The sequence below is a fragment of the Lagopus muta genome, chromosome 5 (assembly GCF_023343835.1).
Source record: "Lagopus muta isolate bLagMut1 chromosome 5, bLagMut1 primary, whole genome shotgun sequence".
In the NCBI taxonomy this organism is placed as follows: Eukaryota; Metazoa; Chordata; class Aves; order Galliformes; family Phasianidae; genus Lagopus; species Lagopus muta.
The window spans coordinates 31170889-31192903 of record NC_064437.1 but is presented as its reverse complement, the minus strand read 5'-3'; the positions used below and the strand labels follow the sequence as shown (position 1 = coordinate 31192903).

At 54.3% G+C, this 22015-nt stretch overlaps 5 protein-coding genes and 1 long non-coding RNA gene across 6 annotated transcripts; 4 read left to right on the top strand and 2 right to left on the bottom strand.

The window, feature by feature from the left end:
• Positions 1–4508: 4508 nt before the first annotated feature.
• LOC125693189 (lipase member M-like) lies at positions 4509–10448 on the top strand. Its single transcript, XM_048944753.1, has 9 exons — positions 4509–4613; positions 5850–5967; positions 6703–6901; positions 7802–7911; positions 8604–8749; positions 8904–9050; positions 9581–9652; positions 9956–10021; positions 10155–10448. Exons 1-9 carry the CDS (start codon positions 4509–4511, stop codon positions 10446–10448), a joined length of 1257 nt encoding a protein of 418 aa, XP_048800710.1.
• A 386-nt stretch (positions 10449–10834) lies between these two features.
• On the top strand, positions 10835–13046 carry PAOX (polyamine oxidase). Its single transcript, XM_048946132.1, is given in 8 exon segments — positions 10835–11000; positions 11077–11566; positions 11649–11848; positions 11954–12209; positions 12346–12458; positions 12562–12802; positions 12804–12859; positions 12862–13046. Coding segments are annotated over 8 exon segments (1656 nt in total). The 5' UTR covers positions 10835–10849; the 3' UTR covers positions 13011–13046.
• A 161-nt stretch (positions 13047–13207) lies between these two features.
• On the bottom strand, positions 13208–13662 carry LOC125693795 (uncharacterized). The gene is made up of 2 exons (XR_007377249.1): positions 13550–13662; positions 13208–13481 (listed from the first exon to the last, which is right to left on the bottom strand). It is a non-coding gene; the product is annotated as an uncharacterized LOC125693795 (long non-coding RNA).
• MTG1 (mitochondrial ribosome associated GTPase 1) lies at positions 13475–15996 on the top strand. Its single transcript, XM_048946136.1, has 11 exons — positions 13475–13759; positions 13840–13904; positions 14463–14567; positions 14648–14728; positions 14800–14856; positions 14938–15028; positions 15109–15170; positions 15299–15395; positions 15475–15556; positions 15624–15736; positions 15814–15996. The coding sequence occupies exons 1-11, from the start codon at positions 13627–13629 to the stop codon at positions 15909–15911; spliced, it is 984 nt and encodes a 327-aa protein (XP_048802093.1). The 5' UTR covers positions 13475–13626; the 3' UTR covers positions 15912–15996.
• A 1790-nt stretch (positions 15997–17786) lies between these two features.
• On the top strand, positions 17787–19610 carry ECHS1 (enoyl-CoA hydratase, short chain 1). Its single transcript, XM_048946133.1, has 8 exons — positions 17787–17907; positions 18129–18326; positions 18417–18544; positions 18618–18717; positions 18797–18901; positions 18969–19088; positions 19218–19285; positions 19361–19610. Exons 1-8 carry the CDS (start codon positions 17787–17789, stop codon positions 19424–19426), a joined length of 906 nt encoding a protein of 301 aa, XP_048802090.1. The 3' UTR covers positions 19427–19610.
• A 151-nt stretch (positions 19611–19761) lies between these two features.
• On the bottom strand, positions 19762–20807 carry LOC125693793 (proline-rich acidic protein 1-like). The gene is made up of 3 exons (XM_048946135.1): positions 20717–20807; positions 20589–20644; positions 19762–20060 (listed from the first exon to the last, which is right to left on the bottom strand). Exons 1-3 carry the CDS (start codon positions 20783–20785, stop codon positions 19817–19819), a joined length of 369 nt encoding a protein of 122 aa, XP_048802092.1. The 5' UTR covers positions 20786–20807; the 3' UTR covers positions 19762–19816.
• Between the last annotated feature and the right edge of the window lie 1208 nt (positions 20808–22015).

Here is a 22015-nt window from a genome sequence, read left to right as displayed (position 1 = left end):
TAGCAACTTATATATTTTAATTTAAAATTACTAAATTTTTAAGTCTGAAAGTTCCTAAGAATTGCAGTGTTTCGGCTCTTTTTCATTCTGTTCGTTCTTCAATGTTTCTTTCAATTCTGTATTCATCCAAAACAAAGTTCATATTGCACTGTTTCAGTCCATTCCCATGGTGGAGTGTTCTGGTGAAATTCTTTCCAAACCAGGGTCTGAAAGTTCCAGATGGAACTGGTACTTGTTTGTTAAAGGTTCAGCAATTGCTAAGCCGGTGCATTTTGAAAGAAAAGAAAACAGCGAATAAGCAAGGTGCTTGCAACATGAATATTATGATGTTCTGTCCTCTCAAATTGCCTCAGTCAATAGAAGGGTTCTCTGGAGAGCTGTGCTGGTCTTGCAGGGACTGAGTCCTTGCTCATCTCAAGCCTATTGTTTTGGGGCTGGAGTTTTCTCTCACAAGAACAAGGACATTCAGGCACCTTGCTCCCCATGTGAATGTCTTGAGATTGTTTATCCTCCATGTGTGACCAAACCTCAGCCATACACCTGCACATGTGAAGGATATTGATTATGTAGCCACTGACTTAACCTTCTTCCAGATGTTTTCAGACAGAACAATTTTTGATCTGTTCATGTTTGGCATGAGAGGCAGGACAGGCTTAAAACTGTGTTACATCCCACTCAAAATACAGTAATTGCACCATATTTTATGGCCTGTAATTTTCTATCATCATCACAATCAATGTGAAAAAAGCAGCAGGCTCATGTGCTCAGCTGTGTCCACACAGAAGGTGTTTCATGAAGCCATTCCAGCTTAAGGATTACAGAGGCACAGGCTTGAAATGGAGATGCACTTTTGTAAGTAATCCTAGGATTGTTTTGATATCTAATTTAAGCAACTGACTGCTCTGTGGTGTTATTTAGAAACTAAATTTTACTGGGATTAATCCAGTCATCCAGTCAATCCAGTCAGGGTTTCATCAAGTCATGTCAGATGGTGCACTGCCTTTTCATGTTGTTTTGATCCTTAACAGCAAGCCTGAAAAACATCATCTGCAGTCACTGGCATTTCTGAGAAGATTCAGGCTTAATGTGAATCTTCTGAGAAGATTTAATTCATTCTCTTGGGGACACGTATCTTTCTTAATGTAGGAACCACGAGCAATTTCTGTGTTATTTCCTATGTTATTTCCAAGACAGTTAGATAAGTGCTTGAAGACGGACTGGGCAGTTGGTCCCCGAGACTTGTGGTTTTGTGTGTTGGTACTTTAAGCAGATGGGAACTGTATGTGCCCATGACAAGTTATGGTTAGCCAAAATCACAGTCACCTGGCAAGGTGTTGTGAAAATAATTCGCTATTACATCTAGCCTGACTATGCAACTCTAGCATGGGTAATGCCCCTATAAACTGTGTAATCGGAGATAATGGAGACAACGCAGTCACAAGGAGGGACTTTAAATGAGAGGTAGCACCAGATAAATGCGATTTTCCTCACCAGTTTTTTTTTTTGCTTGACCAAGGTTCTTCAAGGATACTGACAGGAAATTATGTGTATCTGGCCAGGATTACACAACAGTTGATGTTCCCTTATTGCTAAAAAAGCAGAATTATGTTGTTTTTCTGAGCTCAGGATGCCAGGACCAGATGTCAGCTAGTCAAGTATCTCCCTACTTGTGTTTGCTTACCCTTGTGCTTGGCAAGCGTCAACACTGAGAAGGTACGACAAACACACTGAGCATACCACCTGGCAGCTTGCATGTGTGTGAAAACATCAGAAGCATGAGAGCAAGAGTTAGAGGAATGGCATGCACTGATTTCCAAGGATGTGATTAACAACAATCAAGCTGGTGAGAGCTGAGAAACATGTTGCTTGTGCTCTCATGTGCCACAGAAAAGATGACTTGTTGGTAGAAGACATACGCCTGACAACAGACAGCAGCAGAGGGGATGCAGAACATCTCATGGGCTGTTCCTTTTATCCCACAAGGAGGACAAGTTACAATCCCAAACAAGAAAAGGAAAGATGCTCATCAGCAATGTTGTCTAATATAAAGATAAGAAGTAAATAAGATTCAGAGGCAAATTACCACACTACGGTATCTTTCAACTCCTAAATGATTTCAGATGTCTGTCCAAGAACAAGCTGACCTTGGGACTTAAGAGGAACCCAGAAGGCACACTGAGGACCCAACAGCTGGCAAACCTTGCCTTCCATGTCAGATGCAGGTGACCTTGGCCAGAGCACTTGGGCACATATATCTTGGCCCTGATGAGAATGAGTATGTGATATGAATATAGTGATTGATTCTTTACTTGCTTAGGAAATCAAATAAAATGTCATTCTGTTTCTAAGCAGTCTTGCCTTTTCTTTCATTAGTTCCTACAACAGTACTGTACGAACATCCCATGAGCATGATTATACAGTTTAATTTTAAGATGTCCATGATAGTCTACTTAATATTTGCTTATACACCCTACCATGCATCAGGAAGCCCTGACATAGTAGGTTAACACCACTGATGACTCACAGTTCTGCCAAATGGACACGCACAACAGAATCACAACAGTGCTATTCTTTTCTGCACTTGCATCTATATGTCAAAACGTCCAGCTCTGATCTGCCAATCTCAGAAACTACTAAGGTCTCCATTCCCAGTAAAAGGCTGCTCCTGGTTGGCAACTTCTCTTCTTCCTACCACATATACAATAAGTACCAGTGCAAAATTTCATATTGTATCTCTAGCAATATTTACTATTAGTATCTGGTAACTCCCCCGGATAGCTACTATCTAATGGAGGCAGAAGGCAAGATCAGAAGCCAACTTAATCCTTGTCCAGAAAATGTACACAAGCAGAGCACATGCTAGCCAGCAGGTCTTTCAGACAGCTACCAAGCAGATACAGAAAGGCATAGGTTAAAACATCACGGGCTAAAGGTGGAGAAAGAGCATCATTGTTCTGTGCAATGCATAGCACTTCAGTCAAACAGGCATTCCATAAACTCTCCTCTGTTTTGCAGTCCATATACAAGATGCTGAGGTTGGTGCTTTTCCAGAAAACGCTGCAGAGGTTTTGCGAGTTGCCTGTTGCAAATACAACATCCCTTGGGCCTAAGGAGTTTTGTGGAGGCCACCTGGAACTGCCACCCTGTGTTTCCCACCCAGGCAGCCAGCAAAGCCTGCCCAGACCCTGGACTGCCTATCAAGAGGTCAGCATGCTGCTGTGGTCTTGCAAAGCTGCTAAACAGCTCAACATAACTGCCATGTGCTCCAGTTGTCTTGAGTCCTCTGCTTGCCTCAGGAGCTCTTCCAGCATTCTCAAGAGTACCTAGGAGATAGGAAATTATCCTTTCCAAATGAAACATTTTGGCTTTTTTTTTTTCTTCAGCAAACATCATGAGCTGAAGATGAAACTCCATAGCTGAAATTCCTTGCCACATAAGCCCGGCTGCTTTTGAAGATGTAATTCATTGCAAGCTTGGAAGGTATGATCATAAGACCAAGTAGAGGAAGTTATCAAATATATGACCAGTGCATCCCTTAATTGGAGGACACATGATGTAGCCCAGCACAGTGCTGATGTAAAAGGACTCTGACACAGCAGACTCTTTTTATTGCCGGTATGGTAGAGACACCATCACTCCCACCACGGCCTGATCATACAACAGTGGGCGCTGCCTGGTAATGTATTTTCCTCTGTAATTTACATTCATGTAGGAGCTATTCTCAGGGTGAAAAAGCTTTCTTCTCAGTTGCTTGCTTCTTGTCATTACCATAGAGGCAGCAACTATGAACATCCGGAATATTTAAGAGGGCAGGTATGTCTCAAAGTGTGAGACCCACTGGGAGAAGAATGAAAGAATGTTCCCAGATGGATGGTGAGAAGATCTGTGGCTCACACTATTAGGTAGAAGTTAAGCTCTAAATTCTAAGAGCTTGGCAAAGCATTAGAAATCTTATGTAATATTAACTGCGTATTATAAATACATCTTTGCTCAGCGCAGGAGTCTCTCAGGTAGTCAGAATATTTCTGCTTATTTCAAACTGTGCTTATTTAATAAATATTCTTCCTAGAAATCTCTAGAAGCTTTGGTTCATGAGACTTTGGGTCAATAGTGGATTCTGAGTGCAAAAGATAAGTGATAAGGAAACAGCAGAAGTACAGACACCTCTTCATAGAGCAAGCTCTTACTTAAAATGAATTCCCTTTATGTGGCATCTGTCCTGACAGCAATTTCCATCATGTTAGTTCTTCAGTTATATAATCTTTTTACCATTAAAATTTCAAAGATGGGTCTTGCTGCTGCTTGACCCAGTCCGCGTGGAGGAGCACAGAGAATCCTGCATGGACTCTGGTGGGAGCTGGAGCTGGGAATACCCTCTGCTTTCCCACCGCAGCCTGTCATTTGTGGTCCTCAGACACTAAAGGAGCTCAGCCAGCAGAGCCAAGTAGGACCAGACATTCATAATAATGTTATTAACAAATGGCAATGGTATTTTACACAGGCACAAGATGCGGTTGTTGGTTGCAGTCCTGTTTTTGACACAAGCAGCTGCAAACTCAGATGATGTCATGACGAATACAAAGAGTGTAAATCCAGAGACATTCATGAATGTTGTAAGTCAGGAGAATATTGGATCTCCTCTCTATCTGAACGTTTGTAGATATTTAACTGGGTGAGAGGGGGCCACGGAGGAATGCAGGGTGTGTGGACAGGGCTGCAGTAGCCATGTGTACTGTTTTTGTGGTGACACACGGCATTACGCCGTCTCCATGCCATCATTAACAAACCCTAAATGAGTCCTCATCCTCCCTGCAAATTAAGTGCAATTAGTAGAAGCAGGTTAGTTAGAGACAGCAGCAGCCTCAGTTTGGATTAAATCAGACTTCTTCCTTGGAGGTAGAAAGTTCTGCAGGTTCCTCTCTCCTTGCTCAAATATGTGGCATTCGCTTGTGCCCCTTGACAAGGCAGGAGCCCCACCGTGATTTAAAACCCCACTATTGAGCCCAAAACTCAGTGCCAGCAGTACTTCACTGGGCACAGACCCATGAGCACACCACGCTGAGGGTTTCACACAGGTCTCCACACAAACCCTGGTCCTAGCAGACCCAGCAGCACAGCTCCGCAGACAGCAGACTGAGATGGATCCAAGAACTGAGCCATGAAATTGCTGAAATTAAACGCCTCCAGCAACCACGTGAAAAAGCAGCATGGCAACCCAGGAGCAGGCGCACTGATTTCACCAGACTGAAACATCCCAGTCTGTTGAATTCTCAGTGTAGATAACGCTGAAGCCCTGTGAGCCCTGTGACAAACCACAGGAGGCCTTTTCAGCCATCCCTGCAGGCTGAGTAGGCCTGTGAGCTCTTCTGCCCTGCCAGCCGGCTCGAAGCTCAGCACAGCATGTTTTGCTGCTAGTGCCAGAGTCAGAAAACTCTTCTGTTTTCAGCCCTCGCTTCAAGAGGAATCCACGTGCACACGCTATGCTCAGGCCTGCTGTATCCCAGCCCCAGGCCACATCTCCTCCTCTTCAGACAGGCCCACAGCACCAGCACACAGAACATCTCATCACATGTAGCCTCACTGCTTGATGTTTTCCTGCAGTAGAAGCATTTAAGTGGGGTGAGTTTCTGAAAGCACACCTCAGGTAAAAGATTTTTTCCCAACAACAGGTTTCTGAGTCCTTTTGGCTAGAGAGAGTGAAGACAGTGAGGATGGTGACTCAGTCTGGAGATGTCTCTCACACTGTTCTCCTGGCTCAGCAGGGGCATCCCAGATGATGAGGGATGTGCTCTGTGTCAACCAATTGTCCCAGCTATGCCATGCTTGCACCTTGTCTTTTCTTTTCCCAGAGCCAAGTGATCTGCCACAGAATGTACCCCAGTGAGGAGTATGAAATCCTGACTCGCGATGGTTACTATGTCAAACTGAACAGAATTCCTCATGGGAGAGAATATCCTAGGAACATAGGTATGGCTCTATTTGGCAAGGAAGCCAGCAAACAGGTGTAACATCTCAGACACTGCTTGATTTTTGGGTGGCCCTCTATAGAGCCACAAGTTGGGTCCCTTCCAGCTCAAGGATATTGTGTGATTCATTGGTTCTATGATTCTAACAAGCAGTTACCCAAGATCCAGGTGAAGGAATGAACCTTACTGGGACAGTATTTATCACTAATGCAAAAAATACCAAATCCATGGCCCTTCTCCAATTTGCAATCAAGTCTTTAGCAACCAGCACAGGAAAGCATGCACACAGCACAGGAACCTCTTTTGTTATCAAGCAGCAACTCAAGCAGTTTAAAGGCTCGAAGGATGCAGACATATCTTAAGAAAGATCCTCATTTAATTTTTCCCCTGAAAATTTGTGTCTTTGAGGTCTGTACTACCTCAGTGACAAACCTAGAGGTCTGAGAGTGTGCGGTTGTCACAGTCAGTCCATGTCTGCAGTGCTGAGCACATAGAGATGAGCACATGGGGCCTGAAAGGTTTGGTAGAGACGTCAGCAGCTCTTCAGCCTGTGACAATCGCAACTCAACTACAGCCAAGATTTCTTAATGTCCCTGTTTTGATACCCTCCCGCCAGGCAATACAAAAGAATATTGCATGTGCTCTGACAGTGCTAAAAGGAGGCCACAGTAGTCTGAATTTGGTAATAGCAAAGGAATTCTGGTTCAATAAAACATGATGTTTATTTCATATCTAGGCCCCAGACCTGTTGTGTTTCTTCAGCATGGGCTACTTGGTGATAGCAGCAACTGGGTTGAAAATCTGGCTAACAACAGCCTTGGCTTCATACTAGCAGACTCTGGCTATGATGTGTGGCTGGGAAACAGTCGGGGAACACGCTGTTCCCAAAGACACCAGCATCTTTCCCCCGACCAGACTGAATTCTGGGATTTCAGGTAGGCTGGGGTGGATTACAAAAGCTGGCAAACTCTCCTATGTGTCACCCACCTCTAGGCGGAGGCTGATGCCTCCACACAGGCAAGTCAGAGCATCTAGTCCTGTGAATGGCCACCCCCAGACCTGCCAGAGGAGCCTGAAGGCAGGGAGGCTGGAAGCACCTGTGCAGACCTGCCTAGTGACATGGTGCCAGTATCTCACTGCAGATGCCATGTGTCTCCACCCTGCAGAATCCAGGACTGCCTGTGGATGTCCCAGACCAGTCCTCCCAGCAAGGTGCCTGCAAGTGGCAATCTCTCCCCGTCTTCTAGATGTAGTCCCCAACAATAATGAGGGTGGGTTAGTAAAGGGGCCAAGATGATCTTAGAGGTATTTTCCAACCTTAACGATTTCAATGGTTCTATGATTCCTCTGAAATAGTCTGGGAAGTGAGTTTTCCTTCTGCTCAGAAACAGTCTGAAGTAAGTAAGACATTTTAAGCTGCTACTGCCTGCCCAGCACTTGTCCCCAGACTTATAAATATGCTTGCAGTAGAATAGCTAAGGAAGTGCATCTGCATTTACACTACATCACGCTAAAAGGCACGTGGAACAGGACTCCCTGTCTCTGGCATCCTGATCTGCAGAACCAGATCTTGATCTGCAGTTATGCATTGCAACTGAAATACTGTACTGTATTGATGACCAGGCTCTGCAAATTCCTAGCAATGGTTATGGAAGGACTAAGTCTTCTCAATGGAGGATGAGGCCATGGCAGGAGAGATGCCTTTGGACTGTGTGTAGCATCACCTACCTTATGGCTCTCCTTGGTCATGGAAACTTTCTGCTGGGAAACTATCTGCAGATGTCAAGCTCTTCTGTACATACCCTTGTAACTCATGCTCTGTTCCTGTATTGCAGCTTCCACGAAATGGCCATATATGACCTGCCAGCAATGATCAACTTTGTCCTGCAGAAAACTGGCCAGAAGCAGCTGTACTATGTGGGCTACTCTCAGGGTGCCACTATCGGTGTGTTAGAAGGGGTTGGGCATCACCTTTCTCTCTAAAACAGGGAAGATGTTGCCTGGACCACCTCGAAAACATTCACTTTGCCATCTGTAAGCAGAAAGTGCAGGCAGGTCCTACATGTGTGAGTGACCAAACAGGCATGTTAAGACATCTCAAAGGTCCCTTGCAACACAACAGCAGTGCTCTCCCTAAAGGAGAAATGGGAGGACCAGCATGTTCCTACAGCAGTAGGAAAGTGCTAGGTGACCACAGTCAGGCCCTGAAAAGCAAATTCCAGCCTGGAAAGCTGGGTTCTACATCAAACACAAGTGCATTTTGCATGGAGTTCAAGGCTTGTGCACCCCAATCACAGTGCTTTTTTCCACCAGCTAGGCCATCATGGGTACGAGGTGACCTAAGGGACAATGAAAGTAGCCATTGGGAGGTGATAAAACTGTTCTTTTCTCCTTGTGAAAGGCAGAATGCCCCATTAGTGTTAGTCATTAAAGTGTTTTGTCAACCACAGGAATAAAAATGTTGTCTCTTTCTGGCTAGCACTAACACTGAACAGAAAGTTCAGAGGCACAAATTCCAGATTCCTAATTCAGACTGATGTCAGATTAACAGACATAGGCAGCAGGTTCATGCAAACCCTTGGGCTAAGCACCTGAACAAAATCCAACAAGTCTCAGATTGTTTTTCTGTTTTCTCAGCATTCATAGCATTTTCATCCATGCCAGAACTGGCTCAGAAAATCAAAACTTTTTTTGTCCTGGCTCCTGTAGTAACGATGAAGCATGCCAGAAGTCCTGTCTTGAAAATGTCATTCCTTCTTAACGGAAAACCCGAAATGCTTCAGGTATGAGATTCACCCCTACTCTAATCCTCTGAATGCTAGAAAACGGACGTTGTTTCCAGGCCATCTGAATCAGCAGAAAGCAGCTGATTTCCACAGATGTAATAGCCTAGGGAAGGGAAATGTAAGAAGCTACCTTCACCATTTGTTTCCCCAGATCCTATTGGGCAAGACAGATGCCTCACTGAGGATAAGGAAGCTGTGGAGATTTCTTCCTAACCTGTGCAGGCAGCCGCTCCTGCATAAGCCCTGTGCCAACCTATTTTTCCTGCTGGGTGGCTTCAACGAGAAGAACTTCAACATGGTGCGTCTGTCCATCAGTCCAGCAGACTCAGAGCAAGGCACTCAGCAAGGTCTGGAGGCCCACGAGTGGCCACCAAGGATTTGTGCATGGTCACTGGGCTGGGCGGGGTGTCCTTGAGGACTTGCTGAACATGGGCTCTGGGAGAGCATCTTGCAGGGAGTTTCCCTCATAGGGACAATTGGTGTCCTTTCCTGGGGATTGGAGACTTCTGGTTTCAGGGAGGAGGGCTGCTCTTGGTGGTGGAAAGCTTAAAACTGCTGACCTACCAGTTGTCATCTACTAGCCCTGGAGGAAGTGAGGTTTGGTAGGGCATGGGGAACGCTGAGGCTAAATGTTGCTAACAGTTTGTTTCTTCTTCCAGAGTTGTATAAGAACAATTGATTTTTAATTTGAAATTATGTTTGTGAACCTGACCTAACTCTCTAGGCAGCACAACACAGCAGAGGCTCTTGGAAAACACAATCTGGCAAACATTGTGCCTGTTCCTATTCACCTGCAAGCAATGATATCTTGAGTGTGTTTCCCTGCAGACCCGGCTAGATGTGTACACAGCCCACTATCCTGATAGCACATCTGTCAAAAACATAATACACTGGACCCAGGTATGTCCCCTGAATGGCCTCACCCCTTGGCTGGTCCCTGAACCTGGTGTCTCCAGGTGTGAGAGACCAGCATGTGTTGATGCTAGCAACTTGTGAGGGAGGAAAGGGATAAAACAGAGCCTGCAGAAGGGGCTTAGGATACAGGCAGAGCTGCTCTGTTTCCCATTATTTGCTCTTTTTCACTGCACTGAGATGTGTGCACTGGGCTGCTCTGCTGGGAGCCAGCCCTTGAGAGTCTTTGAGGTATGGAACGCATATGGTGGTCCTGACACGTCCTGCTGCATGGTTATCCTTTCCCCCCAGGTGAAGACATCTGGAGAGTTTAAAGCTTTTGACTACGGCAGCAAAAACCAAGCTGTGTACCACCAGGTAGGGTTTGCGGTGCTGGTGTCCAGGACATCTGCATCCAAACCTGCAGCCAGGCTCACACCAAGCCTGTCCTGTGTTCTGTGGGGCTAGGTGAGCCCGTAGGGTTTCCCAGATGATTCTCACATCCCTCCAGGAGAAGCCTCCCTACTACCAGTTGGAGAAGATGCCTGTGCCTACAGCAGTGTGGTCAGGGGGTGAGGATTGGGTAGCTGACCAGAGGGATGTCCTCCTGCTGCTGCCACGCATCACCCGCCTCATCTCCTACATGCACATCACCGACTGGAACCACTGGGACTTCATCTGGGGCCTGGACAGCCCTGGACACCTCTACAGCTGCATCGTGGCTATGGTGAAAGGGTCCCAGCAGGGCAAGGCCCAGCTCAGCAGTGCCCCGAGGAAGCAGCGGGATGTGATCAGACCCCAATAGCGGTACACTGGGGATGGCTGAGCCAAATTTTTCTAGGCTGCATCAAGGGGTGCTGGGAGGGGCCCTGGCCCTGCTCATGGCCGAGGGCTCAAGTGGGGCGCGGAGAACCCGTCTTCACCAGGGCCGGGTCATGGCTTCTCCACTGTGCAGTGGTGCTCTGCAAGTTCCCACCCTGCTGAAAAACGTGCAAAAACACGGTGCTCCCTCCCCATCACCACCCTCCACCCAAAAAACCCCCCCCACAAAACACAACAGAAATAAGAACTTGAAGGGGATTTTTTGTGCATTGTCAGAGCTCAGTGCTAACGCGAGGGTTAAACAGCAGCTCAGTCCTGGGGTGAAGGTTCAACAGCAGCGCGGCCCCACGAGATCCGGGGCGGCCCCGGAGGCGGGCGGACGCCATGGAGCGCGGCGGCGGCGGGCGGCAGGTGCTGGTGGTGGGCGCGGGGATGGCGGCGCTGGGGGCGGCGCAGCGGCTGCAGGGCACGGGCGGCGTGCGGCTGCTGGAGGCGGGAGGCCGCGTTGGTGGCCGCGTCTGCAGCCTCCCCTTCGGTAGGGAGCGGAGGGCGCGGGGCGCGGGGCGCGGGGGTGGCAGCGGCCCCGGGATGACGCCGCCTTCCTCCCACAGCCTCCGGGCTGGCAGAGCTGGGCGCTCACTGGATCCACGGGCCTTCGGAAGGGAACCCCGTCTTCCGCCTGGCTTCCGGCTACGGCCTGCTGGGCCCCGGGGCCACCGAGGAGGAGAACCAGCGGGTGGAGGCCAAGGGACACCCGCTGCTGCCTGTCATCACCTACGGTAGCTCAGGGAAGGTGCTGAGCCCCGAGCTGGTGAGCAGCACCCGCAGCCTCTTCAGCGAGCTGCTGGGCACAGCCCAGGCCCTCGCAGGCGTGTCGGAGCTACCAGCCAACAGCGTGGGGCAGTACCTGCGGGCAGAGATCACCCGGCTGGCCTCCGCCTGGGATGAGGACAAGGATGACAAGCAGCTGCGGCTGGCCATCCTCAGTGCCTGCCTCAAGCTGGAGTGCTGCATCAGTGGCACCCACAGCATGGACATGGTGGCCTTGGGGTCCTTTGGGGAGTACACCTCGCTGCCTGGCCTGGATTGCACCTTCCCAGGGTGAGCAGGAGCACCGGGAACACCCTGTGCAGGGGTACGTGGCAGTGAAGGAAGGTGTCCCTGGTCCTATCCTCTCCTACAGTGGCTACAGCAGCCTGCCTGAGCGCATGCTGGAGACCCTGCCAGAGGGCACCGTCCTGCTCAACAAACCAGTGAGGACTATCCAGTGGCAGGGGTCCTTCCGTGAGGAGGGGGACACAGACAGGGACTTCCCTGTCCGGGTGGAGTGCGAGGATGGTGACTCTTTTCTCACTGACCATGTTATTGTCACCGTCCCACTGGGTGAGGCTTGAGGGGCCCTGCCCAACCACTGCATCACTCCACTGAGCCCCTGGGGCAAGTGGCCTGGTTGCAGTGGAAGGAAGCCACCCCACCTTCTCTCTGTAGGTTTCCTCAAGGAACGGCATCAGGACTTTTTCCAGCCTCCCCTGCCTCAGAGGAAGGCAGAGGCTATTCGCCGCCTAGGCTTTGGCACCAACAACAAGATCTTCCTGGAATTTGAGCAGCCCTTCTGGGAGCCCGAGCAGCAGCTGCTGGAAGTAGTGTGGGAGGATGAGTCACCTCTTGCTGAGCCCAGTACCGACATGAAGGCCAACTGGTTCAAGAAGCTTGTTGGCTTTGTGGTCCTGCAGCCACCAGAGCAGTAGGTGGCCCGGCACTTTGGCCCTACGCAGTGCTGGTTTGGGGGTCTTTCAAGGCGATGCAGTCTGGAGCAGGTAGGGCTTCAGGCTGTGCAACTCAGTCCCCACCTCCCATCGGGTGCTCCTTCTCCCCACCAGGGTTGGGCACGTCCTCTGTGGCTTCATCGCCGGCAAGGAGTCAGAGTACATGGAAACACTGAGCGACGCTGAGGTTCTCAGCACCATGACCCAGGTCCTACGCACACTGACAGGTACCTGATCCTCCACCTCCCCAACACCTCCATATGCAGGAAGAGGCCCAGCAGGCTGGGGGCTCTGTCCGACCCTGCCTGAGATGTGCCCCATGGCCCACAGGCAACCCGCACCTGCCCACACCCTGCAGTATGCTGCGCTCCTGCTGGCACAGCACTCCCTACACACGTGGCTCCTACAGCTACGTGGCTGTCGGAAGCTCTGGAGAAGACATAGACATACTGGCACAGCCACTGCCCGAGGACGCATCTGACCCAAGGGTAAGGGCATGGAGGGTAATAATAGCGTGGGACTTGGGACAGCTCCAGTGTGCAATGGGGTGTGCAGTAGCATGTGCCCGAGGAGCAGAGCTCTGTGAGGGGTCACTTGGGTCCTTTGGTGTGGAATGGTGGGACAGGGTGGGGAACACCTCATCTCTTAAACTGGGGAGGTGTGGCCCGCAGAATGCATCCCAGCGCCCTCCAGGCATGGGGCATTTCCCCAAGGCCTCAGGCACCCACTCAATGGGCCGGCGTCAGGGATGGCCTCAGGCAAGCTGTGGGCATGTGTAGCCGCGGGTGGGCCTGATGCTGCCCCCGGCCCTGACCCCCGCCCCGTAGCCGCTGCAGGTGCTGTTCGCGGGGGAGGCCACGCACCGCTCCTTCTATTCCACCACGCACGGCGCGCTGCTGTCCGGTTGGCGGGAGGCCGAACGCCTCAACCAGCTCCCGCGGGCCGCGGCCCGATCGTAATAAAGGTTCCTTCCCCACAGAGTTCCGCCTGGTTTATTGCCCGCCGGCCGCTCGTCGTCCGCGGACCGTCAGTACCAGTTGGTGCCGGCGATCATGAAGCGCGTGTCCTCCAGCGGGGCCGTCGCGGGGCCTGGCTGCGGGGCGGCGTCCGGGGGGGGCTGAGGGGCGGCAGGCGGCTGCGAAGTAGGCTGCGAAGGAGGCTGCGGAGCCGCGGTGGGCGCGGCGGGCGCTGGGCCCGGACCCGCCGCTGAGCTCCGAGGCTCCCCGCTGGGCCGCGGCTCCGCCATGACGCTGAAAGAGCGCTGTGTCACGGCTGGGTCGGGCCACGCCCCCCGCCATGACCGCATCCCCACACTCACCTCCCAGCGCCACTCCGCTTCCTCCTTCCGCTTCTCACGGCGGAAGTGACGGCCGGAAGTGACTCACCGGAAGTGTCATGAGGAGCTGGGTGGGACTGCTGCGCGCCGCCGCCGCCTCGGGGCCGTGCTCGGAGTCGGGCGGGTTCCGCACCCGCTTCGATTTCGGCAGCCGCGATGCGGCCTCATGGTTCCCCGGGCACATGGCCAAAGGTGAGAGCCCGGTAGCGGCGGGGGGGGGCCCTTCCCGTCGGTGCCTCCGGCCGCTCCGCTCAGCGGGCGTTGTGTTGCAGGACTGCGGCAGATGCGGGCCTCCCTGCGGCGTGCCGACTGCCTCGTCGAGGTGCACGACGCTCGTATATCCTTAGACGCCGAGTCCTGCGCTGTGCCCTACTGCCAAGTGCTTCCAGTTCCTAAGCCGCTCGAGCGGCACCGGCCCCCCGCACGGCATTCAGACTGCCTCCCAGCTCCCTGCTTTCTCCAGCACGCGCTGTCTCCGTGCCGTACCGCCCTCCGGGTACCACGGTCTAAGTTCCGAAATCCCCCTGAGATGCACCGGCCCCGCAACCCCCAAAATGGTGCCTCCTGTTTTCTATAAGGTCCCATACCGGTCTCTGACCATGTTTTCCCCTACGTCTGCCTCTGCACATAGTCATTCATTCACTCCCTTTTGGTCCCTGTACCCATATTCATCTGTCCATGAGGTAGTTTGCTCTCAGCCCCATAACCCCCCAAACCAGCCCCCATGCCCCTCTTTTCTCTGTGATCTGCTCCAGCACGCAGTTGCTTCAGCGCCCCTTTAAGCCCTGCATCTGTGCTGTTACCTAGTTCCAAGCCTCTTCATCCCACATGCCACACCAGCCCCCCACTCTCCTGTTTTCCCTCATACCACAGTTGTTCTCCTTAGCAGCCACACATCCCACTGTCAGGCCGTAATCCTGTGCTGCAGGAGGTGCTGGGCATCCGCCCACATCTTCTGGTGCTGAACAAGATGGACCTGGCTGACCCACACCAGCAGTCAGTGAGTGCTGGAGGCAGAGAGTGGGCTGGGACCCCGCAGGGCTTCAGTAGGACAATACTAGTGAGCTCCTGTCCCCACAGAGAGTCCTGGAGCAACTGAGGCAGCAGGGATGTTCGCATGTTGTCTTCACTGATTGTCAGCGGGATGGCAATGTCAAGAAGGTACTGTGCTGCTGCTGTGTCCTCAGTTGGCCCTGAGGCTGCGGTGAGAGCATCCTCCCCACTTCCCGCAGATTGTGCCCCTGGTTGCCAAGCTAGTCAGCAGCAGCCCACGCTACCACCGGGCTGAGGTGAGTAGGGGCAGGGAGGCTGCAGCCTGGGTATGTCCTTTGGTGGAGCACAGCACCTGCACGTGTCCTCCTTGCTTTCAGAGTATCGAGTACAGCATCATGGTGATCGGCGTGCCCAATGTAGGCAAGTCATCGCTTATCAACTCTTTGAGGAGGTTGCACCTCAAAAAGGGTACACCCAAGTTTCCATAGCATTGGGAGGTTGCTGCTCCAGCATCATGCACCACCCTCTCTCTCTCCTTTTCCCCAAAGGAAGAGCCACAGCAGTGGGTGGTGAGCCAGGTGTCACCAAGGCGGTGCTGACCCGGATCCAGGTACCATCTCCCCCTGTGGGTGCGGCTGCAGGGTGCAGACTTTCTCCCATGAAGCGCCTCATCACTTTGCAGTGAGGCCTTGGCTAAGAGCCCTCGCTGAGCCTGTGGTCTTGGTGGTGGGACCGCAGGTGTGCGAGACTCCCCTGATGTACCTGGTGGACACGCCAGGTGTGCTGCCCCCAAAGTTGGCCGATGTGGAGACGGGGATGAAGCTGGCATTGTGTGGTATGGGGCCATGGAGCAGGGAAGCCTGGGGCAGGCTGTGTGGAGAAAGCTGACAAGGCTGGGGGCTTCCCTCTGGCAGGAGCCATCCGTGACCATTTAGTGGGTGAGGACATCATGGCTGACTACCTGCTGTACGTACTGAACCAGCAGCAGCAGTTTGGGTGAGTGGGGAGCAGGGCATGGCTGGGGCACCCCGAGGTGTGGGTGGGTGCCGCATCCTCTCTGCAGATACATGGAGCGCTATGGACTGCCCGAGGCCAGTGACAACATCAGGCATGTGCTGAAGTACGTGGCGGTCACCCTGGGCAAGACGCAGAAGGTGAAGGTGCTGACAGGCACAGGTGAGCATGGGGTTTGGGGATCAGTGGGCTGTGGGCTCTGCTGAGGATTGTGGCAACCCTCTCTGTCCATTCTGCAGGGAATGTCAACATGATGATGCTCAACTACTCAGCTGCTGCCTATGAGTTCCTGCGGGCCTTCCGTGCCGGGCGCCTGGGTAGACTGACATTGGACTGAGGGTCCTGGAGTAGAGCAGGGCATGCCACATCTCCCCCAGCTCCAGGTGGCGGCATGGTGTGATTAAAGCTGCTTTGTTCCTAGATGGGTCACCTCGTGATGGCTGCATCCTCCCCACTGGGACTGGTGGGAAAGGGAAGGGGGAGGCACAGCCTCCGGGGAAGCCCAAACCGTGCAGGTGCCACCTGTAGCCCCAAGTAAAACCGCAGAGGCCTCAGTGCAGGGTGTTACAGCTATCCCCGTACCTGCACCCGGTCCTTGCTTGGGCCGTGTCCAGCCACACGTGGTGTCACCCAGCTTTATTTCCACATTGCTGTGGGATCGCTTTAGGAACCCAGTGGTCCCAGTGGATGCCATCAGTGGTGCAGGATGGCAGCGAGCGGACAGAGCCATGGCACGGCCCAGCCCCATTCCACCTGTTCTGGTGCCAGCGATGTCCAGGCTGTCCCATTGCCTTCGTGGTACTCCGTCTCTGCCTGGGCCTGGTGCAGTGCGGCTCCAGCTGCTGCCCCAGCTGCTGCTGCCGCAGCCACACGCAGGGCCCCGCCATAGCGTGGCAGGCCCCTGTGCCGGCTGCGGGCAGCCCCCCGCGCCATGCCGCGTGCAGCCCCCCTGGAGCCCCCACGCCCGCCCTTGGCGGCGGCCGGTTGGCAGAAGGTGGCAGCAAGCAGTAGCAGCACCCAGCAGCAGGCCACACACTGCCTCATCCTGCTGACCTGCACACAGGGAGGGCTCTGCTGTGGGCAGGTGCTCACCTCACTATGTGCATGCGCGATGCGTCTGTGTGCACCAGCCCTGGTCCTGTGCATGCACCCACTGAAGCTCTATAAGCACTGCACGTGCCAGGATCATGCATGCACCGTGGCTTACAGCGCACCCATATGTGGTGTGTGAGTGCAGTCACATCGTGCATGGGCTGCAGACATCGCACGAATCAACACGGGCTATACAGGCATGCAGGCAGCCATGAAGTCTCCCTATGCCTTGCACATGCATCTATGCGTGGGATGCATGGTGCGTGCATGCAGCCCTGGTTGCAGCCTGCATGTGCATGTGTTGTGTGTGTGCCACATGCACCAACACAGGGATTACACATGCATGCCACATTCACAACATGCATGTCAATTGCATGACATGTGGATTACACGTCATTTGCACCAAAATGTGTGTTACTGGAACCTGGGGTGCACAAGCACATGGTTTGCAAGTGTCTGCAATATATGCCAACACATGCATTACATATCTTGCATAACACATGGATTGCACAAATATGTTGCATGCACCAATATATGTATTACATACACTGACACATGGATGACATGTGTGTGTCACACACATCAACATGCTTGCCACACGCGCTGACACACGGGCTGCACAGACACGTGTGAGCCGCTGTGCTGTCACCAGCCCTGCACGTGCACTTGCACCCGGAGTGCCCGACCACACGCGCGGTGTCCCCCTGCACGCGCTGCACATCCGCACGACCTCCTGCAGCCATGGGCTCGAGCTCCGACGCACCCGTGCATGGCCAACGCACGGCCGTACGCACCTCTCCGCGCGGGGGCCGCGCATCCGCGCAGCGATCCCCGACGCCTTCCGCTCCCACGTCCCGCGTGGGCACCTCCCCTCCGCGCTCGCCGGCCCCGGGGCTGCCACCCGCTCCGCTCCTCTCGGCGTCGGGCGGTGGCCACGGGGCCGCGCCGCGCGCCCTCGGGAGACGTGAAGAGCGGACACGCGTGGGGAGCTGCGGGGCCCTCGTCGGCCAATGGCACAGGCGCGCTGCGGGCAGCGGCAGCGCCGACCAATGGGCGCGGGGCGGAGCGAGGCTGCAGGACGGCGGGGGCGTGGCCGCGCAGCTCCGCGCCTCGCAGCGAAATGGCGGCCTCGCTGCGCGCCCTTCTCCGCCCCGGTGCCGGTGTCTGCGCCGGTGCCGCGCGGCGCCGCGCTCTCCTGGCGGCACTCCGCCCCCTCGTGGCGGGGCGGGGGTACAGCGACGGTGAGCGAAGGGTCGGCGGCAGCGGGCGCTGGGAGGGGAGCGCTGCGGGGTCGGGGGAAGAAAGGGCACCTGGAGCCAGGGGCGGGCAGTGGGCTTAGGCCGTGCTCGGGACACCGGCACCGGGCGAGGGGCACCGGGAGCCACCCCCACGGAGCGCGGAGCCCACCGCCCACCTGGGTGAAGATCGCCCCATAATGGCGCGCGGTCACCTGGCCGCGCAGGGCCCCCGTTCCGCTTCCTGCAGGTGCAGAAGGCCGGGGCGGGCGGCAGCGTGGGGCTGATCCGGCTGCAGCGGCCCGAGGCGCTCAACGCGCTCTGTGCGGGGCTGATGGAGGAGCTGGGGCATGCGCTGGACGCCTTCGAGGCCGACGGGCAGGTGGGAGCTATTGTCATCACCGGCAGTGAAAAGGCCTTTGCGGGTACGGCCCCGACACCCTGTGGTCCCACCCCCCTCCTCTGGGGATCCCAACGCAGCCCTTTGGGTACAGCATAGGCGGTCCCCCTTGCAGCCGGCGCTGACATTAAAGAGATGCAGAACAAAACCTTCCAGGAGTGCTATAGTGGCGGCTTTCTGGCTGGCTGGGATCGGGTGGCCACTGTCCGCAAGCCCACCATTGCCGCCGTTAATGGCTTCGCTGTGAGTGCCCCTTCTGTGTCCCCGTGTCCCACGTCCGTGCTGCCCATATTCCATAGCCTCACTGTGCTTGCAGCTGGGCGGCGGCTGCGAACTGGCCATGATGTGCGACATCATCTATGCCGGGGAGAAGGCGCAGTTTGGGCAGCCCGAGATCCTGCTGGGGACGATCCCAGGTGAGCGTGGAGGCTGTGTGTCCCGGGCGGGTTGGTGACAGCCGCGTGCCTGCTGCCATGCCCACCGCCCCACCCCCAGGCGCCGGCGGAACGCAGAGGCTGACCAGGGCGGTGGGCAAGTCGCTGGCCATGGAGATGGTGCTGACTGGGGAGCGGATCTCGGCGGCGGAGGCCAAAGCGGCAGGTAGGGGTGTGGGTGAGGCTGGGGACACAATGAGGACTTCCCCCACCACCTCCCTGCTTGTCCCCAGGTCTGGTCAGCAAAGTCTTCCCCACGGAGAAGCTGCTGGATGCGGCCATTGGCTGCGCTGAGAAGATCGCTACCAACTCCAAACTGGTGGTAGCTATGGCCAAGGAGTCCGTCAATGCTGGTATGGGCGTCAGGGATGGGGTGAACTCAGGGTTTTAGGGGGCTGAATGGTGTTCCCATCTCCTCGTCTCTCATCGTGTCCCATCTCCTCATCCCCATCTTTTCTCCATCTCCTTGTCCCCATCTCCAGCGTTCGAAACAACACTGACAGAGGGCAACAGGACAGAGAAGCGCCTTTTCTATGCCACTTTTGCCACCGTGAGTACAGGGCTGGCCCTGGAAACACAGGAAGGGTGAGGCTGTGGAACACCCCAACCCATTCTCTGCCACCAGGACGATCGCAAGGAAGGGATGACTGCATTTGTGGAGAAGCGCAAAGCCAACTTCACTGACAGTTGAGCTGCAGAACCAGCAGACACTTGTTCCCCTTTGCTGCCCTTCACCAGCCATGTGCCTCAAAATGAAGGACGGGTCTGTCGGCACTGCAGAGGGAGCCAGCACCCGACACTGACTGATGCCCACACTGGGCAAGATCCTCAGCAGGGTTTTGCTTGTTATTGCTATTAAAAGGCTTTCCTGGTGCTGCCGGTGCATCAACATTTTTGTTGGGAGTTCCCAAACTGAGAAGCACTGGAAATGGCTGGGAGCCCTTCCCATGGGCTGACCTGGGGCTGGGGTGACAGGCCGAGCCCCCTGGCCTATTCCTGTCAGAAACCAGGCATCCACCAGGCTGCTCAACAAGGAGAGGTTTACTGGGGGCCCACGGGGAGGGCAGGGCTGGAGCCTCATTCAGCTGTGGTAGAGGTGGTCACGATCCTCTGAGGGGCCATTTTCCACTTCTGCTGATAGAACCAGGCGCTCTCTGCAGGACTGGAGTTCAGGCTCCACCTCAACCTTGACTGAAGGGTGGTAGAGATGGTCGCGGTCCTGCTCTGGCCCCACCTGGACCCGAGCAGGGTCTGGAGGGAACAGAGGCCGTGAGGCAGTGTCTTTGGCAAGCTTGGCTTCCTCTGCCTCCTGTGTGGCCTGGATGCTGTAAGAGAGCAGAGGTGGCCCGTGGGGCAGCAAGTGTTGAAAGCTGACCCCATGTTGTCCGTGCCTGCTGAGGGCTGAGTGGGTCCATTTGGATTTAAAACATGAATTAGTGGGCTCTTTGGGTGCTTATCTCACGAGTGGCACAGGCACGATGGCAGCATTGCTGCAAGGGAAGCAATAGCAGCTTTGAAGCAAGGTGAAGCAAAACCAGGGCCATGCAGCTTAGAGGATTTGAGTGATGTGAGGGGAAATGCATGAGCAGGAAGCCCCTTAACTGTTAGGAATTCAAAGCAGCAAGGATAATACATCCCCTTAAAGTGCCTAATCATAGAATCATAGAATCATAAACAGCCTGAATTGAAAAGGACCATAATGATCATCTAGTTTCAACCCCCCTGCTATGTGCAGGGTTGCCAGCCACTAGACCAGGCTGCCCACTGATGTTTGCCCACTGCTTTCCCCAGCCCAATCCCAGCCACAATGCAGCACGCAGTGGTGCAGGCAGTGTGGCTGTAGCCCCTCTTACATCTCCTTCGCCAGATTCTGCTCCGCATCCACATCCTGTCTGAGACCACCAAGAGCCTGCAGCAGAGAAGGACAAGGTGAGGGTCAGCTCTGTGCCCAGCCCTGGGCCACAGAGAGCTGTGGGCTCACCTGGGTGCCTTTGGGGGCTAGCAGCAGGAGAGCTGCACCCAGCAGCACAGCTACACCACAGGGACCCATGGTGCCTCTGCCTGTGCATAGCCCTTGCCCCGCACTTTGCCCCTGGGTGTGGTGCAGCCACGCATGTCGTGTGGTTGCATGGGGGAGTGGTGTGGGTCATGCAGGTACGCCCCATCGTGCACATGTATACATACACCCTGCAGAGCACCAGCAGCAGAGTTAGCAGCTGCTGAGGGCTGCAGGTCTGCAAACTCATTCCTCAACACCAAACTAGGAATCTAAACTAGGCCAGCTGAAATAAACAGTGAAAGGAGAATAGCTGTGCAGCGCCATCACCATCACGTAGCTGAGCACCTGCTCAGCTGCTCTCAGTGGCTCTCCTGCCCCGTGTGCTGTGCACAGCAGGGTTTCTCTCCAGCGTGAGGTTATCTTCAGCTCCTGCCTCTGAAGGAAAATGGATGGATTTGGTGCTTTCAGGTCGCAATTCCTTTGCTGATCCATTTTTCCCCTGGGAGATGAATCTTAACATGAGTGTTTCACAGCATGCAAAGAAGGGCTCCAGAGATGGGGAAGGATCTGGGGGGCAGGAGGTGTGAGGAGCATCTGGGGTCCCTGGGTCTGTCTGGCCCAGAGTAGAGGAGCCGAAGGGAGGCCTTGTGGTGGCTGCAGCTCCTCACAGGGAGCACAGGGGCAGCGCTGAGCTCTGCTCTGTGTGACGGCAACTGGCCGAGGGAACAGCATGGAGCTGTCAGGGGAGGGCAGCTGGGGGTGAGGGAAAGGCTCTGTGGCAGAGGGCGGTGGGGTGGAATGGGCTGTGCGGGGCAGTGGGCACAACCCTGAGTGCTGGAGCTCAGGGAGTGCTGGAGTGCTGCTCTCAGATGTAGGGTTTGGGTGGTGCTGTGCGGAGCCCAGAGTTGCATTCAATAATGCCCGGGGGTCCATGCCATCTTAGGTTATCCTCCAGTTTTGTGATGTGATTCTACCTCCCCTGACAGAGAGCTCCTCCCCAGCATTCCTATAGCCCCTTTAGATACTAGAAGGTCACTCTAAGGTCTCTTCCATGCTTTCTCTTCAACTGAATACCCCAGCTCTAGGCCCGTCTCCTTAGCAGAGGTGCTCCAGCCCTCTGTCCTTGTGGCTTGCTCTGGATCCACTCCAACAGTTCCATGTCTTTCTGATGCAGCTCTGGTGATGGCACAGGCCTGACATCCCATCTCATTGCATCCCACTTGCTCCATCCCTGCCTTCCATCTGCTGTTCCTCTCAGCCCAGCCCTGCAGCCAGGACTTT

Coding starts and splice junctions, on each gene's coding strand:
- LOC125693189 (XM_048944753.1), top strand. CDS start 4,509: ATGCGGTTGTTGGTTGCAGTCCTGTTTTTGACACAAGCAGCTGCAAAC. Junction 4,614..5,849: donor CAGAGACATTCATGAATGTT/GTAAGTCAGGAG, acceptor TTCTTTTCCCAG/AGCCAAGTGATCTGCCACAG. Junction 10,022..10,154: donor ACCAAGCTGTGTACCACCAG/GTAGGGTTTGCG, acceptor ACATCCCTCCAG/GAGAAGCCTCCCTACTACCA.
- MTG1 (XM_048946136.1), top strand. CDS start 13,627: ATGAGGAGCTGGGTGGGACTGCTGCGCGCCGCCGCCGCCTCGGGGCCG. Junction 15,029..15,108: donor GAGGTTGCACCTCAAAAAGG/GTACACCCAAGT, acceptor TTTTCCCCAAAG/GAAGAGCCACAGCAGTGGGT. Junction 15,557..15,623: donor AACCAGCAGCAGCAGTTTGG/GTGAGTGGGGAG, acceptor TCCTCTCTGCAG/ATACATGGAGCGCTATGGAC.
- ECHS1 (XM_048946133.1), top strand. CDS start 17,787: ATGGCGGCCTCGCTGCGCGCCCTTCTCCGCCCCGGTGCCGGTGTCTGC. Junction 18,718..18,796: donor CCTGCTGGGGACGATCCCAG/GTGAGCGTGGAG, acceptor CCCCACCCCCAG/GCGCCGGCGGAACGCAGAGG. Junction 19,286..19,360: donor TCTATGCCACTTTTGCCACC/GTGAGTACAGGG, acceptor CTCTGCCACCAG/GACGATCGCAAGGAAGGGAT.
- LOC125693793 (XM_048946135.1), bottom strand. CDS start 20,785: ATGGGTCCCTGTGGTGTAGCTGTGCTGCTGGGTGCAGCTCTCCTGCTG. Junction 20,645..20,716: donor TAGCCCCCAAAGGCACCCAG/GTGAGCCCACAG, acceptor TCTCTGCTGCAG/GCTCTTGGTGGTCTCAGACA. Junction 20,061..20,588: donor CAGAATCTGGCGAAGGAGAT/GTAAGAGGGGCT, acceptor GCTCTCTTACAG/CATCCAGGCCACACAGGAGG.